Source organism: Atractosteus spatula, chromosome 14 (genome assembly GCF_055471065.1).
Source record: "Atractosteus spatula isolate fAtrSpa1 chromosome 14, fAtrSpa1.hap1, whole genome shotgun sequence".
Classification (NCBI taxonomy): Eukaryota; Metazoa; Chordata; class Actinopteri; order Semionotiformes; family Lepisosteidae; genus Atractosteus; species Atractosteus spatula.
In genome coordinates this window covers 38,087,278-38,105,712 of record NC_142719.1, presented here as the reverse complement: position 1 = coordinate 38,105,712, position 18,435 = coordinate 38,087,278, and the positions used below count along the sequence as shown (strand labels likewise).

At 36.4% G+C, this 18,435-nt stretch overlaps 1 protein-coding gene across 1 annotated transcript in view; it reads right to left on the bottom strand.

Annotated features, from left to right (window-relative positions):
- The window catches only part of glra1 (glycine receptor, alpha 1), a 54,182-nt gene that overhangs the window by 17,440 nt on the left and 18,307 nt on the right, over positions 1 to 18,435 (bottom strand). The window contains exons 5-6 of the mRNA XM_088933087.1: positions 6,283 to 6,350; positions 1,976 to 2,199 (exon numbers count right to left, since the gene is read on the bottom strand). Of these exons, the coding sequence (XP_088789213.1) occupies positions 1,976 to 2,199; positions 6,283 to 6,350 (292 nt within the window). The remainder of the gene's footprint in view (positions 1 to 1,975; positions 2,200 to 6,282; positions 6,351 to 18,435) is intronic.

The window sequence follows — 18,435 nt, the reverse complement described above, 5'->3', positions numbered from 1 at the left end:
ACTTTCAGAAATGAATGTGTGAATTGGGTTCTCATTATATGCTTGCACAGTTAATAATGAGCATAAAACAAACAACACAGATAATGTAAAAACAGACAACATTTTGAAACCTTTACCTGCTGTCATTTGATGGGTTTAAAAAATCCATTCTAAAAAATATCTTTCAAATAAAGACAAAAGATACTGCTATACAAACTGGCATTTGTTATAACAGCACACTTAGAAAGTCAATGTCATTTTTACCTCTGACCTATGGTAATCTAAAAAATAATTTAAAAAAGTTATTTAGCTGTTTGTTTTTCACATTTCACTTCAGAGTAACGAAAATGGTGTCATTAAGCAAAATGATTATTGTTCTTAACTCCAGTTGTGATGAATAAAGAGCCAGTAATGAGGGTGAGGCATCTGTGTCAAAGACATTTCACAGCTGTCAGCAGCAAATGCACTCGCACACACTGCAGATTCAAATAATAGCCTTCACTTCTTTGAGAGAGAGACACGTTATTAGCAATTTCAGTTTTTACAAACAAATGATCCATGCCATTACACTAGACCTGAAACAGACTTGTATAGTAAGTCAGTGGTGTTCATATTTAAAATTCTTGACAGAGATTCATCTAGATTTGGATGCTGTGGCTGTAATGAGACAGCACCAATACTCCGTCTTTGTTAAGCTTCCTCATAATGACTGCTGTGAAATATATTTGCAATACCTCCGACCTAAAGGGTTTGAATTGTATAATATGAGCCTGTGCTAAACACACTATGATGGTAATGAAGGTTAATGATCATAATATGTACAGTATAGTATTTAGTGACACGTTATCTTTATTATTATTAATAACAGAATGAGTAGCAGGATACAGGTTATTATTTTTTATAATATAAAATTAACTATATATATATTTAAAGGGAGTAAACATTAGGAAAAGCTCTAATTATGACAGGAACAAGAGAAGACATATTACTCCTTTAGAGTGCATTAATGTCAAAATTACTATTGAATACACAAGCAACAATAATTGAAAAAGAGTACAAGGACTGTCATTGGGTTTCTTACCATAAACTCCTACAGCGTAAATGTAATTATAAAATGACTGCATGCATTTATATTAAAGATTACATTCAGCTGCTGGTTAACACATCCTCTGTCTGGATTCTGAAACAAAGGAAAAGCTTTCTGGACTTGAACATTTTCACATACAGTACACACTCTGCACTGATAGCATCACTCTGCCAGGGCCAGATAAAGCTGTGATTTATGAGCATTTTTCGATCAAACTGTATACTGCAGCCAGCTCGATTTTAACGGCAGTCCATGGAAAAGAGAGAACTGATCTATGGGATCTGTGTGATAATATCAGGCAAAAGGGAATGAAACTCTCCTTTTTTCCTTATCGGTTACACTAGGTTGTCCAGAAGGAAACATTAAATACACCACAGCTGGTTTGAGTGTATTTATATCTTGGTAGAAGTGGGATATATTGTCAGCAGAATGTAAAAGTAAACATACCCTTGTAAACAGATTCCTTTCCCTTCCGTATTGTGTGTAATAGTGATGGTAACACTATGAAGGAATGGTTTCATGCTGTGAAATAAGCTAAACAAGGGCTCATTCAACTGAAGTCAAATCACAGTTTGGTTAAATCTGGTTAAAGCTCAGCGGAAAAAAAACAAAAATACTTTAACCTTATATTTCAAATGTTTTCCTTTGAAATTTACAGTATGTTCACGACCAAGGTAAATACGTAAATTAACACGCTTATTTTGTAAAATGAAGAATGATTTAAATTCTAAGATGATTTGCATACCTTTTTTTAATAAAAAGACATGCATTTTTACAATTCACATCTAGAATCTCTTGAGGCCAATATAATTTCCCAGTTGTAAAGTTTCCTTTTGTGCCAGCTCCTGTTTTACAGAATAATCCTAACAGACACCGTTTTCTCCAAATTGCAGAAAGACAGCGGCTTACCTGATACTATAAAGCACGTTTCCATTTTTTGAAATTCGGAGTAGCTTGTTGTCTGTTGTAACTTCATGGAAATTGGCTCCCTTTTCATTGGCGAAAAACAAATCTGGTTTCCAAATGGAATCCAACATAGACGGGTCCAGATCCAAGGAATCATCGGGATATTCGCTGTAAGCCAACCGGGGATCATTCCACTGCTGTCTCAGGAAAATATTGACTCTGTAATCCTGACATTGTGAACCAAAGCAATGGGAGAGTTACTACCAAAATTAGGTCCTGTAAGTAATAACTTTTGTTAGTGCTATTATGTGAACACAATTTCTTTTCTCAGGACAACAGATTCAAGGAATCAATCTTTTTGCTTTCCATGTTTTTGCTGCCCTTCTTCAACTTTTTTGACTTTGTAACCACTCCCCAGTAAATAGAGCAGCTTCATTTGAAATGGTGCTTCAAGTCCTTAGAGGCTTTGGGACAATATATACCTTAGTGTTCCAGGAGCAATATTAACACCCACACCACGACAGTCAATAGCAAGGTCTCTACTGGAATGCTTGTCATTTAGAGAACATACCTTGAGGTTTCTAATATCACATCCTGAGAGTCTGGTCTTCTGCCCTGACTGCTTCTATGATCAGCAGCATTGGTTTTCCATAGCCTTCTCAACCCAAGATGACACATGGATTCAGGCACCAATTTGTCACATGCAGTAGCCGTCACTGGCTAAAACCTTGATTTCTATTAAATATACCTCATTATGTGATAGATCCTTCTCACTAGCCATGGTTTTCATCACAAATTTATCACACAATAATCATAACAACATTTGCACTTTTAGAGTTCTTATGCCAGTGTGGCACTTTATGATTAATAGCAACCCTTCACTGTCCTGTGGTGCACTTAATTTTTACACAAGATTTGATTTTTATAACATACTAAAATTTTATTTTATAGCAATTATTTTTCTCTCTTTCAACAATTCTTTCCAAAACTGGTTAAAGTAAATCAGAGAATACATACTGTATAATTCCCATAAAAGGGAAAAGCCATTCACAAAACTGGACTGCAATATGACATGTATGGTTTGATTGTCCAGCAGCACTGAATAATGAATTCCTGTCAGACCGATGATTAATACTGTTCTCAGAAACGTGCATATAAAACTATTTCATCATTTGATAAAGATCACATAGCCTTATGGAAAATAATGTGTTACATAGTTTAAAAGATCTCCTTTTCAAGAAAATTGCAGAATTAAAGAAAACCTGAAACTGAAAGGCCAATCAGGGACATTATCATCTAAGCCTGAGTACACCTATTCAAGACAAGCTGTACTATGTTTATCTGATTCATCTCAAAATGTTAAAAGTCCCATGACATAAACAGAATCTGGATGACACATTAAGCAATTACCCATGTATAACTCATCAAGATCACAATTAATTCTATCAGACACCCATTGGTAGACATCCATGTACTATAGTATTACATGATCGCGCTTCCTTTTTGCCAGTCTGATTTAAAACCATAATCATTTTCTTCAGGAAATGTGAGATTTCACTTTTTTGTTGAACATTGTTAGCAGGTAAGGCACTAATACAGTAACTCTCAGTAGTATTCTGATACATTTCCAAATTAATGTTGACAAAAGAAGACCCTGAGTTGACCACCATTTTAGTTTTTTTTGACACATGTGGTTAAAGTGTGATTAGTCAAGACTTTGGTCGGCTATATACTGTACATTTTAGGCATTATACATTTTGTGAGCACAAAGATGCAACATTTCATTAAGTATACTGTATTATCATGGAGTTACATCTACAATGGAATCTTCTACAGACAAGGAGGCTACTAATATATTTTTGCACTAAAAGAGTATTGGAACCAACCTCGCTCTATAAAATACATTTCTATACCTTAATAGTGTTCTGCAAGGTTGCAGTAGAAATATTTACCAAACAAACCATGGTTCATTTACTTTCCAGGCGCTGTTGGAAATTATGGAAGAGTCAATATTTCATATTTATCAACATAAACATATATATTCATATTTTCCATCCAGTTTAATAGATGAAGAGACAGATGTGTGACAATGGCTCATAATGTGATTCAAGCCGAAGGCCAAAGCTGCTCCTGACTGCGATAGATTTAAAAAGTTTGCAGCTCTTGTGACTGGAGAGACTAACTCTGGTGACAAATGACAGGGCTGCTAATGTTCTCCCTCAGAGCTTGGGATTTATGCCTTAGCTCTCACCTGTCCTCAGGGAAATGAAAGACCAGCAAGCTAATTAAATAGCTGGTTTTGTCTCTCCTGGGCCTCATATCTTTAAAACAGAGTAAACAATTAGGACAGCAGGAGGCCAGGAGGATACCTAGGTCCCGGCAGGGCAGTGAGCCTGTTAAACCTTTGGTTGCTGAAACACCATCCTCAGCAGTGCTCCTCAACAGCCCGATAAGTGCTAAGGATTTATCGAACTATTCCTCCCCTGCACAATCACTGCTGCCGTTTTGTTCCAGATTGAATGAAAGCGCTGGCAACTTGGATCAATTCCACCAGTTGTAGCGAGGAAAAAGGGTGGAAAATGTGGCATTTGTTCTGCATGAAGTAATTCTGCAGGCAGCAGCAGTTTTGAGACAGCTCTGCCGATGCGTAGCATGAATGCTGGGTTTGACTGGTGTCCCCCTTTCATCTTAATTTGTGTTGTTCGTCTAAACATGCTCTTGAGTCAGTCATTAGGATTATCAGATGGTTCCTGGTTCAGTTGAACAGTTCTGGGCCGTTCAGGATATTAACTTTTATTGTCGGGATCATGTCTGTTCGTGTTTGTGTGATTCTTCCAGTTTTTAGAAAAACATTGTGGAAGTGAGCATGGTATGTTTACAGTAAAGTTAATCTGAATCTGGTTAACTGCTAAATAAGATGATTACTGTGGTTTATGGTCAAGTACAGTCGTGCACTACACTAACATCTTTTTCAACAGCAAACCTTGTTACTGAGATCTAAGATCTGTTTTGTTCATCAATCCATTAAATAAAGATATCAAGTACAGAGAATTAAAAATAACTAGGTTTTGAATATAGGCACTAAATTTGTTCTAGTCTAATACTAATATTTCACTACATTTATTTTTTTATTTGTTTAATGAGAACCAGGTCATAAGGAGAGATACAGTATGACTATCTAGCATGTATCAGCCAAGGTGAATTGAGCAATCGCAGTCTAGAATATACTGTATATCCAAAAAAAGAATTGTGAAAATGAATTAAACATTCTACTCTTCATAAGATTATGCAATGCACTTTTTAAGTGGATTACTTTCTTTAGAAAAGCCTTAACTGCACTGGCTTCATTCCCTCCTGTTAAATTTTAATCATGTGCATGTTTACTAAAACTGTCCACTACCATTTCTTTCAGTAGCATTTGTCCTTTGAGTGCCTACATTAAAGGCATGAGGAAAAAAAACCTTTCTGCCTTAGCCTAGTTTAATTTTATCCAGTACTTCATGTAAAAAGGATAATTAAAATAAAACAAACTACAGCTTACCAAAGAAAAAAAATGAAATACATTTTTCATGTTATCTATATTTCCCTTCCAGTCCTTTAATAGACAGTGAATGTACCTTCAGTGATCCACATTATCTATGTTTTTTCATGTGAATTCCTTTTAAACTTTAGTTTGTGTTATCAAAACTCTTAAACTCTTCAAATTAGGATGCAAGATGCTTCTCACTGAATGTTACAGGTGCTAAATGTTCTCCTTTATCAATATCTCAAGCAGTTTATAGGAGACACTGATCACTAGAGCAGAGTCAGATGTCTGACAGAATACTGACATAAATGTACTGTATATTGTTGTGCATTTATTTTTGCTAGATGCTGACCGCACCTAACAGAACAGAGATGAACAAGAAGGACTGTACAATAATCACACCTATACCATTTTTAAAACTTTGGTTAATATTGAAATAATCCTATTTTCAGAGGACAAAGAAGATGTTTTCAAGTTGGGATCCAGAGAACATTCAGCGACTGCTAATTGAATTTTAAAGGGAGTTATGTCAATGCAAAATAAAGACCAAAAATACAGAACAGGGATGTATTCAAAGGATGGAGTCAAATACTGAAAAATTATGAAGGAATCAGAACTTTTAAAGTGACAATGCCACCTACTAACTAAAATGGGACAACAACTGAAATGGGAATTGAATAGTGTTAGGGTTCAAGTCTCCAACCCCACAGGCTAGAAACCCCTCTGAGAACTGGCTCTTCCACTACAAGATAAAAAAAAACCTTTGTGATTAGAATGCACTCACCATGGTCGTTTCAGCGATGGAACCAAAACTGTTGATAAAGATGTTGCATGTAACATTTACAGGGGGACCTGTGAAAACACACAAAGTCACAAAACATTATAGATGTCTGAACATTCTACAAAACAAATGTATTGCTTGTATGGTTATATACTATATATGGTATATAACCTTATATGCGATCTATTAGGACAGGGGTTGGCCACCTCTTTGTACTGCGTGCTACTTTTTCTGCCATTATATCTAAAAAACCTGACGCATGCCACGTACTGTTATAAGCTGGTAATATCACAAACCAGCAGATCACAAACACACCTTTAGTTAAGAACCAATATTAATTTTTTAACTACCTATCTACAGCAGATCGCCAACAAAGTCACATACAGTATACGGCGCTGAACACGTCTATCTGAGAGAGGTACGTCTCTAATTTGAGTCAAAATCATTTAAGCCATACTGTACATATCACACTTACAAACGAGTTTTTTTTTAATAGCTCAGGGGCTATTAGTTTACGTCACAGCAAAGATGCTACAAGCCTAGCTTTTGACCATCTGGCTTACGTGTAGCGCACCAAGCAGCCCTGACGTAATTCTCATCTCTCAGTTCGCCGTCACGTCATAGGTACATTAGCGCTTCCTCTCTCCCAAGGGTTATGTAGTGCAGTTCAGTATCGAGTATGCTGCAGATCAGCATCCACAAAAAAAATTCCAAAGTTTTTGGTTGCATTATGCGTGCCATAGACAAATTTCACTGGGCGTCGACCCCTGTACTAGCACATTCAGGAGAAGCCATCCATATTTGTTTTGGATATATTGAACAAATAGTAAGGGCTCCATAATGGAGACACTTCTGTAGTAATGTTGTAATGTTACAGCTGTAAATAGGAGTAACTGTATACAAGGAAAAAATTAAAATGAAGTCTGAATCTATAGAGCTATGGTTCCACCCTAAGACTTTGCTCTTGATAAAAGGGGTAGGCCATACCAGCTGATGCCATACAAATAGGTCCCTGTAACATTCTTGAGTGAAATGGAGTGGCTAGAATCTCAGTGCGAGTAGTGACTAATGAAACTGATCTCAAAACTGATCTCAAAACATAATTAAGTACCAGAATCAAAATAGCAGCTTCTAGCTAATCATAAAATATCCCAGATAATAATACGGGGGAACCTACAGTATGGGTGTTCAATTGCAGGAGCATTTAAAGATAAGCATGACCGCCCAATGCCGATATGTTGATCTCTTAATTACTTGATAATATAAATGCAAAAAAAAATTAAACAATAATAATAAAAAACAACCACACCCAAACCTTATTTTTTTATTTCTTGAGATAGAAAGTTAGCTGATTCTGTTGAAAAAAATCTAAGCATAGTATGCAGCTTTACTTTATAAATGGTAAAAGTCTGGTTTTAAGATTCCATTGTGTCAGGAGGATGCAAAGACGTGTTGAAATCATTAGGATTTCATATCTATCAAAGCTGGCGTAGGGGGGAAATGAGCTGGAAGCTTGTGGGCCAGGTCCAGTGAACATTAGTTTCTAATATCTCAAAATCACCACATTATTCCTGAAGCTTACACACCTTAAAAGCTTGATTGCAGATGAGCTACCAGAGATTAATGAGCATGAAGAACAAACTACCTCCCAAATCCCAAAATGGCCAGTTTCTCAAAAGCAGCAGAAATGCATTTAGCTTGTGCTGCGGGTGGAAGGCTTGTATAGCCTCCACAGTTCCTCATTTGCTCAATAGATACACAGAGGAGTTCATTTGCTGGGGCTGCACCTTGCACCACCATTAAAAATACCTTAATCCTATTGGGTATTCTTGATTAAGTGCTGTACATACCATTTCGTTGTTACAGCAGAATGAAATTGTGTGCTGAATAGGTAAAACAGGACCCTTTACAGGAGTATAGAGCAGACAGCTCCTGGTTAGAGTCTCAGAAAACAACGAGCTGTGGTGCTGGTTTCACTGAGATGGCATTAAAAAAAAACAAAATTCAGCCACATATACGCCAGCAAAGCATTCTGAAAAATAATGGCTTGAACTGTATATATATCAAGATGCAACATAAAGGAAAACGTGTGATCCTTAACCTGTGCTTAAATAGAATAATAGATGTTTTTCTTTCATTTCTGTGACACCTTACTTTAATATCCAAGCAATGATAATATTTGATACTATGTAGATATATATAGTTTTTCATGCAATTTTACTTTTCATATCTTAAAATTTTGTAAAAAAAGTATCAGTATCCAAGTAGAGAAAAAACACTAAATATGATCAGCTTTCCCTGAAAGGTTTCTTTTTAAAGCTGCCCATGAAAAAAGACCATTTGCTTTTGCTGGGATTTCTACCGAAAATACCATTCCTCTTTTTAAAAGAGCAGACAGATTGCAAATACGATTGAGATGATTAATTTGTTCAGGCAACCTACTCTGGTGAACGGATATCGATATGAAAAGGAATCATTGAATAATAGTTAAATAAAAGATTGCTCAGATACTGGTAGCGTACACTAGCTAAAGACATTTCTGCAGAGTGAAGCCAATTCTTAACGTAGAATTTATTTCTATAAACAGATGGGACATCCCACTATGCTTCTTTTGTTCTGTTTTTCTTGAGGACATTTTTTACGGAGGACGCAGGGTAAATTAATATCATAATTTATCTTTTCCTGACATCCATTTGTGTGTGACGTAAAACAAGGGAAATTGAATGTCCTCTCGCCCACTGTAACTCTCTTCACATTTTTGCAGTAAGGAGGAAAGAAAAAGAGCTCATTAGCCGCAGTCGCAGGGTGACTCATCACACCAAATCACTTCGCTTTTGCTTGTTGTGCCACACAATATAGTGCCAGGAAGTAAAGCAGTCACAAGGGATGTAAAGAGTTTCACAAGGAAGATTCCTCTATTATAGATACATAATTCTGTCTTTTCGAGCAATGTCTTAATTGTTTTGCTGTGTCACTTCCCTGACACTATATTGATCTATTATGTGTGGGTCACTGCTTGAACCATTCCAAACACATTGATCAGGTCAGCAGGTGCACAAGCACCAGTGCACTCTTATAAAACTTTACCAGAGTATATCATTGTAAAACAGAGTTAGATGTAGAAATGTGCAGATGTACAGTGGCAAACTGGTGGTGAAAGATACCACCGTAAAATATAATGTTTACTGTGTTCCTGATTTGATTACTTAAACTAACAATGATGTAAACAACAGGCCCACAATGAGTTTCAGCCATTAACTTTCAGAAGCTACAGAGACTTTCAGGCATTCACTTCAAATTTCGACTCACCCAAAAACTTCAAATAATAAACCCTCCATAGACCAGAGGATGCTTCCTTCAGCTCAGCTGAAACCTGTTGTTGAATTTCTTAATTGGAAGGCTAAGCATTGGAAACCTTAAGCTTTAATTTAAATGCTTCAGAAAGATCAAAATTCCAGTGCTGAACCTACAGTATAAAGCTCTGAATTCCTCAGAACTATTACAGCATTGCTGTTATTTGCAGTAGACATGAACAACAAACGGTAATTGCATCAAGAATTTCAACCAAAGACCTGGGCTGCAGTTTTAAACAGCTATAGAAGTTATACCTTAGATGTAAGTTCAACACATGGACAAAGAGCACAATAACAAGAGCCTCCAGCCCCTGAAAATCCTTTTCTTTATAGTTTTCATTCTGTTTGTTTACGATTTAATATGAAACTCCTTCAACTGCTGCATTTTAATGACTCCCCTTTATAATGTGAAGTGGAAAGTGATTTATTGTGAAGCAGAGGGTCTTCGATAGGCCCCGAAGTAGGGGGGTGGCAGAAGAATTTCATGAAATAAATCAGAAATTAAATTATATTGAATACATTTACAGTACAGCTGCCTTCAGCACAACTACAATGACTTTCAGGCATTAAATATTTATGCCATTCTGTCGGTATCTATAAGGCGATGCCAAAGTCGTTTCTCCTTTTATTGCACTGATATATATTCCACACATGCACAGGAAAGTGAAATTAATTTTGAACCTACAAGCATGGGGGCAAAGGCATGGCAGATGTTAACCCTTGGAATGCCTGCTCTACAATACTTAATCTTGAAAGTGGCACTGCTGTTCAGGTTTATCAGCAAAACTTGTTTCTTTAACCTTCCAATTTTCTGTGTGATGAGTTAAAAACCTGCTAATTAAAAACTTGGGAATGGCAATGAATGGGCAGAATTAAACACTCTATATTTAACTGCTATATTTATAGAGCATCACAGCAGAGTTCTGCAGCACTAATATACCTAAGCATAGCCACGATTACTAAAAACCAGGAAAGTAATCTGAACACACACAAAAGAAAAACACACTGAGGCTCAAAGATGTTTCTTTTTCAATGTTCAACTTTTTTTCATTTTCATTATACAAAAGAACCACTGTTCTCAGGGTCAAAATGTGAAAATGTGTTGCTACCCCTCAGCAAAAGATTTATTTTAAACTTCTTAGTACTTTTATATAAATAATAATAAAAAATCAAAGTCTGTCGATAGACTACGACTGAAAGAACTATAAACGCTCACTGCTTTCTGAGCTCAGCTGTTTAATAATTCCATCTGGTCTTGCAATCTTAGGAATATTATCCAGTTCCTTGTTGGGGATGCTTTTTCCAGATGGACATTACTGTGAACACAGTGAAATACCTATGCAATGTTCTATTTTGTGTTAATTCCATTAGTTATGTAGACCTTGCCATAAGAAAAAAGTCAGATGCTCTACAGGGGTCAGTAATCATTATCATTCCTTTAGGGACTACCAGAAGTGGAAGAACAGCATGTTAAGACTTTCGAATTTTGCACTATCCTACTGCAATGCTCATGTCAGCATGCAATGATGTAACAAATACTAACCTTCCAGTTCATTCCCAAAGATGTACTGCTGTTGGGAACTATTGCCATCACTCAGAGCTCTCAATAATGAAACAATGTGGCCTTCAGTAATGCACAGATCTACAAAATACATGAATCTAATACACGATATGAAGAATAAACAGGTACTATATCTTCTGTGCTTGATTTTGGTCAAGAAACAAAATTTATCAACCCAGTTAAAGGCATTCAGTGATAATATGACAAGTACAGATGGTATGTTTATCTCAAAACAAGTAATACAAGCAATAATAATGTTTCCATTTGAATAGCCCAATATCCCAAACCTGCTTCACATACAGAATGGACTTTGTCTGTTATTGAAAGTGTCTGCAAAAATATATTAATAATGAAAACTTATTTATACATTTATTTTAACCCGCTTGGTCTGAGAGGCAACCTTGTAGACAAATATGTCTGGATCCACCATTTTGATGAACCAAGAGTTTTGGCAGTGCCAGCGCTTTGGGGAAGGTGTAGAACTGTCACTGTGACAAATGCCTGGACATGGTAGTTCAAAGGCCCATATTTACACCCTAGGACCAGATAACGGGAAGGAATAGGGGTTTCTCAAACATTTCAACTTTCATTTAAAACGCCATTAAATAGAGGCAGTACCAAACAGGAGGGTGAACAAACAAACCAAATTTAAGACTGGGCGAACACCTTGCAAGAGAAAGATAATTTGGACACAAAATCTTCAAAGGCACTAAAAAATTCAGTCCAGTGTACTTCTTCACAGTCAGGAAAGAAACACAGACCAAAAGACACAAGTGGCATTTAATACTTTAAACAGTTTAAAACACAGATAGTTGTGGGAGTATGGAAAAAAACATTTTGTTGTAGCTGATATCTTGGTATCTTTCAAGAAATAGCTGGATGAAATCCTTGGATCTGAAAACGTATATGAGGTAGTTGTGACAAATGGTTGCCTTTCATCTGTAAACCTATTTTCTAACTTTCTGTGGAGAACAACTCTCTGTATAACACAGATTTTGTGTCAATCGTTGAATTTGTAAACTCAGCCCTGAGGCTGACAAACAAAATGTGTGCATGCTGGAATATATCAAGATTTCAATACTGTGAAAATACATAAAACATTGTTTTATGCATTTTGAGAGTCCCGTTATTTCCACAGACAGAATAAAGCCAGAGTATTAAACATGCTCTTCCTTTGTATTTGTCAACTTGCTAGTCATTCTTAGAGATGGAACTATTTAAAGAACGTTTACAACAGTGATTCTGCAACTTACCATGCTTAGAAGTTTCATCTGCTTTGCTCACAACACTGCTTTTCCATACTAGCAATGTGTCCAACTATAAGGCGAAATTGATTAAAATTCAAAAGGAGTAGGGAAGTGGATGCATGAGTACTGACAGTCTGAGACTCTAGGATGCAGTGTCACATGTCTGTATGTAGTGGCAGTCACCTAAATTACCCAGTTCTCTTCCTGTCCCTCAGGCTACAAGTGAGTGACAGGGGAACGCGTCAACCTTGAAAGACAATGACTTGAAAAAGACATTGATCAATACAGGGGCAACAGCAAATACAAAATAACTGAAAAAAGGAAACATGGTTGGTCACAGGGAATTTAAGGAAACAAAAATCCAATATTTAATGAGTTACCTATATTACTATATAAAATAGTGGGGTATATAGTGTATATACCATAACTCACTGGACTCAATACTGTGAATTAAATTGTACTGTATTAAGTTAGTTCAGGTGCGTCAGCATACGTAGGCTGCAAAGGAACAAGTAATGGGTTTATTCCTTGCTGAAAAAAAGAAGAAAGAAAACACAACATTTCGGCCGTGGAGCCTTCTTCAGGTGTGAGCTCGAAACGTTGCTAGAAATTTGAAACTACTTCTGGCAATTCTCATGTTTTAAAAAAAAATAAACTTCCAAAAATATTTATACAATCCTGACTGTATCCTTAATTTAATTAAGAAAGCTATCATTCCAGAACTTGTTAGGGATTCTATTATGAAGGCAAGATCTGGAATGCATTAAAACTACAGAGACTCAGTACCAAACTGTAATAATATGTAGGAATTGTTGAGAATAGGAGTAGCTGTAAAGAGGGGGGAATTATGATGTGAAACTCCAGAGAACTATTTTTAGTGTATTTGGGCTAAAGACCTTTGTTTGTACATTATATAAGCTTGTTGTCTAAAGAAAATTCAGTGCCCCTTATAAAGTTGCATAACAAAGTAAGAAGGTAACTAACAAAACCACAAATTGAACTAATAACTGGATGACGCCTTTTTCGTGTTTCCACTTCCTAAATACTGTATCATAACAAAAACTCAGAGTAGTCTAGAGTAGTACTAGACTAGTCAGGGACTGCTCTAACGTTGTCTTGGGCAATCTTCATGAGGACGAGAAAATGGCACACAGTTGTTTTGATCCTGATATTACGATCAGCTGCATTGTGACAGTCACTAGCATTGGGAAATGTCTACATAGGATCATGGGAACAAATACGTCCTGAATCTCACTTTCTCAGTGACCTTGCTTTATTTTATTATGCTATCCATGATAACTATGCTGTCGGAAGTACTAATTTCCATTTCATAAAGTATGATTTACAGACAACGGGGATAGATTCAGCTCTTTCCCGTGGATACGTTGTTGTCCTTGGCTTGACAGCAAAGCAAGTGTAAGTGCATCGAGAATATACCGCAGCAGCGCCCCACAAGGACAGGGAGTCTCTGGAGGTCCACTTAAGGAGGTCAATGGAAACCAAACATATAAAAAACAAACTACAGTAGGTGAACCCCTAACCATATAAAACATTGAGCACAAAACCTGTCTTCAAGCCTGTGATGTGTAACATGTGGAACATCCTGAAAGACCCCCTACCGCTACCTTGTAATGGGAAATGGAGCTGCCGGACCTGAGGGAACACTGTGACATGACAGAAATGGCAGACATCACATTCTTGGAGGGAGGGTCTGGGCCGAGAATTCCAGAGGGGTGCATCAGTATGTCTTGACACTACCACCGAAAAGCCAACAACTCCCAGAACACCCCCATCACAGAATGAACACTAAAGTTCAGACACCAGTTGCACCAAAAGTACAAGAAAAGGCAAAGTGGCTGTTGCCGGTGATTCTGTTCTCAGGATCTCCACAACTGACATGTTCAGCAGGGATCCAGAGGCTATAACTGTATGCTATCTCCTGGGAGCCATGGTGGCTAATACTATCAAAAGAGTAGACAAACTCCTAGCAAGGGCAGGTAAAACCCGCTGGGTATTGGTCATAGTGGGATAAATGGCACTGGAATAGGTAGCACATTTTCCCTGTGAAATGAATTCAAAGACCTTGAAAACCAGCTGAAGATTAAATCTGTGTTGTGATAGTATAAGGGATTTCGTCTGAACCATGCAAAGGTAAATGACTGCAAGCAGTAATCCGTTACTACAGCCCATGGTTGAGGGCATAGTGTGCTGAACAAACCTTAGCTTTTCTCACTTTTTTATAAATTTTGGCTAGAAAGGACTACAGTATCTGCACAGACATGATGAATTACATCTTAACAGGAAGGATACCAACTGGCTTGGGGCAAAGGTCTACAGAGAAATTCAAAAACGTTTAATGCATAAAAGGACTAAGGTTATACAAATAGAGCAGATTAAAAAAAAGAAAAAAAACTAAATTTCAGAAGACTAGATATTTAACTGTTTCTACCTAATTGCTGGAAGTGTCAGGTACAAAATTAAAGAAATATGTCTGAAAGAAAATCACTGTGATGAATACAACATAAGTGGGTAACCAGTGTTTGAGTGAGATAAGAAAGATGGAAGATTTTTTTAACACTATACATAGAAAGAACGTTTGAGTACAAGACCCAGAATAAACAAGGATCTCATTATTGGTAAGGATGACTAATAAGTGGCCATTCAAAAGGCATAGTTTTAGGAGTAGGATACAGACAACAAATTTAGATATCAATTAGAATGCACTTCTGTAATGAAATCAGGGATGTATGCATAAGAATGTTTTTAATATCTCCTATACAGTTTGTAAAATAACAATCATATATGTCTGAAGCTGAAATTGAACTGTTAGACATACTGTAGCTGTCAATTTTTATTTTAGCAGAGGAGCCAACAGAGTAAATGTCTGTTTTGACTTCGTTTGTCAAGACAGAGTGAGGAAAAGAGTGGTGAAAGAACCATTAAAAATGTTATTATAATATATGTATATGTGGTGAAGTACACTTTGAAACTGTACCGATAATTCAGTTAGTACAGTAAATACAGACCAAAGGTCTCATGTCTATTACATGTGAAGTTATGGATGAAATAATCAGTACAAAATCTGCATGGCAATAGGAAATGCAGCAAAAGTCAAAATGGTTTAGAAAATGGAGGCCTTGCTTAACTAAGATGTTAGATTTATTAAGATAAAAAAACAGTAAAGGATGGCATATTTTACAGTATATGTACATTTTCAGAAGGGTTCTGATAAAGTTCCTCATTAAGATAATTCTCAAATTCCAATTATACACATTTGAGGTCATGTAATGTATACACTTGGGTTATAAATTCTTTATTAGACCAGGGTAAAAGGGTTCGTGTAAGGGGTAAATGTTTAAATTGTGATGATGTAATTAGTGGAGTGCTTTTTGAATCTGTATTAGGATAACTGTTCTTCCTAATTTATGTCACCAATCTAGATTCTGGTATATTTAGTAAAGTCCTGAAGTTTGCAAATGATAATAAACTAGGGGGATAGCAAGCACTGAAACTCTTGCAAAAAATTCAGGACTAAGCAAAAATCTGGCAGATGCCTAATGTAGACAAATACAGGTGTTGAAACAAAAATATAAAGCAGATATATAAAATGGGAAACCCCAAACTTGAAGAGGCTATTTATGAGAAAGTTTTAGGTGTGCGCTGACGCAACATTTTCATTTTCTAGACACTGTCGGGAAGCAATAAAGAGGTAAACAGGATGTTAGCATACAGTATATAGTTAAAAGTGTAGGATTCATATAATGGGATATGTATGGGATATGTTACAATTTTACAATGTGTAAGACCTCATTTTGATTACTGGAACAGTTGTGGTCAACAAGATACACCATAGCTATTGCTGCTCTGGAATACGTCCAGTGATAAGCAGGCTAAAAGAACTGAACCTCTGTATGTCTTGAACAGGGTAAAGTATGTGTGAACCTGATTTGAATATCCAAAACCCTCATAGCCATTGACTAAGTCAATCCTATAGTTTTCTTCCAAATCGACGGTGAGACACGAACTAGAGAACACATGTAAACCTACTGGGAAGTGCCTTTAAAACGGAAATCAGGAGGCACGTTTTTACAAATGCTGCTGAGTATATGGACTGAGCTACAGAGCCGTGCTAAGCTAATTGCCTGGCGTATTTCAAGACAAAGCTGGATGAATTGATCCTTGGATCAATTAGCTGCTAGAAACCAAACAACAGGATGAGCCAAATGGCCTCCTCTAGTATATAATGATTCTAATGCTTGTGTGTGTCTTTGCTCACTCTGTGGGAAGGTTGTGTTCTTTTTGCAGGGTATATGGTAGTAAATGTCATGCAACTAAAAGCCACAGAGCTTCTTGATTAATTTTCTCTATGAGCAATTGTTTTTTTTAATGTGAGAGCTAAGATATATCAAAAGATAACAAAAAAACACAACTCAGAGTCCCAAGGATTCATATTTGAGAGTACTAACCAGGCAGTAACTGATAGTTCTTATTTGAGCCTCGGACCCATTAACCTCTACTCATGGTCTGGAGGGCATCTAGCATATGTTCCTTAATGAAACGAAATACAGTAATACTGCTCTAATCAAACTCTGTCAACAAGTGCTGAAACAAGCAATAGACCTTCTAAATCATGATGTTGAATTTGTAGGTTTTGCTGAAGGGCATTTTTTTTTCAAATTGTCCATTCAGCTTGCTATTGGCCAAAAGATAGACTTGCTGGTAATGATTTTGTGAGTAAACCTGCAGTGCAGATGGATCTTTCATCTAGATCAGGAAGGGTGGTAGGGCTGATTTTGTCAATTCAGGAATTTTTTGCAAAACAATATTAAACTTCTATTTCCAGAAATTGGAAGACAAAATGCAGTGTATTTTTAGTCTTATTTAAATAATGTTTTAAGGAATTCTTCTTGTCCAAAGCTTGCTCTAGGACAAGAACCTAAACATGACAAATTTCAAAACCATAATTGCAGTTTCAAATTTTGCCCCTCAAAAATTAAATGGCATGCTCTGTCATTACACCATTACAGAAAACGATGCCTGCTCACAGCCAATTAGCTTACTTCAACAATGAGACAAAGGCATTCTTATTTAAGAAGTACCTCTCCTAAGTCTGAAGACAAAGGATCTCCACATAAGAATTACCTCCAAAGCTATCTGTTTTGTCTGCTTGTACACGTTCCATGTGATCATACATGGTCTGAATTAAGGTAACTCCTACCAGTTCTTCTGAAGACCTTCTGCAAGATTTAACAATTTCTGCTCCCTCAAGGCCACAAGTTCTGGCTAGTCAAACAAAATCAAAATGAAAACTATATTTTACTGAAAGCTACACAAAGATGAATATTGTGTCTTGCCATCTGTTGGAGTTCAAGGGACAGAAATGCCTTGGAGGTAGAAAATAAATCATCTGTTCCATTCAGTGGCACACAGTCCCTCTCAGGTGAGAGTCACAGATGTACAATGAGAAGTAATGCTTTTAACATACACAATATCACAGTACTCATTGCAGAAAGAGCATTCTGCCAGGCAAAGAAACAACTTATAGCTAGTAAGGACTGGGAATCTAAAATTGTATTTATCCATGAAATTGTAAGACCAGCTGCTATGTGAGTACATTTTGAAGTGCAATTTACTTATGATAACATACAAATTGAACTGTATGAGCTTAAATTCCCTAGATATATTACTCTAATCAATACAAAATATGCGAAATCATCCAAATATTTTTTTTAAATGAAAGTTGCAATCCTCAGATATATTCCTCTAATCTTAAATACAAAATGTGCTACATAATCCACATTTTTAAAAAATAAAGTTTTTTTTAAATTAAATTATTTATCCTTGGTTTATTAAAGGTTTAAACTTCTTACATCAGATATTCTAACACTGATATCTGAAAGGTGAAGCAATGCTTGGTAAAAAGAGACCACATTATTAAATAAGAATTAAAATCATGTTATAGATTCATTTGGACCTAGAGAGATACCGTAACTAT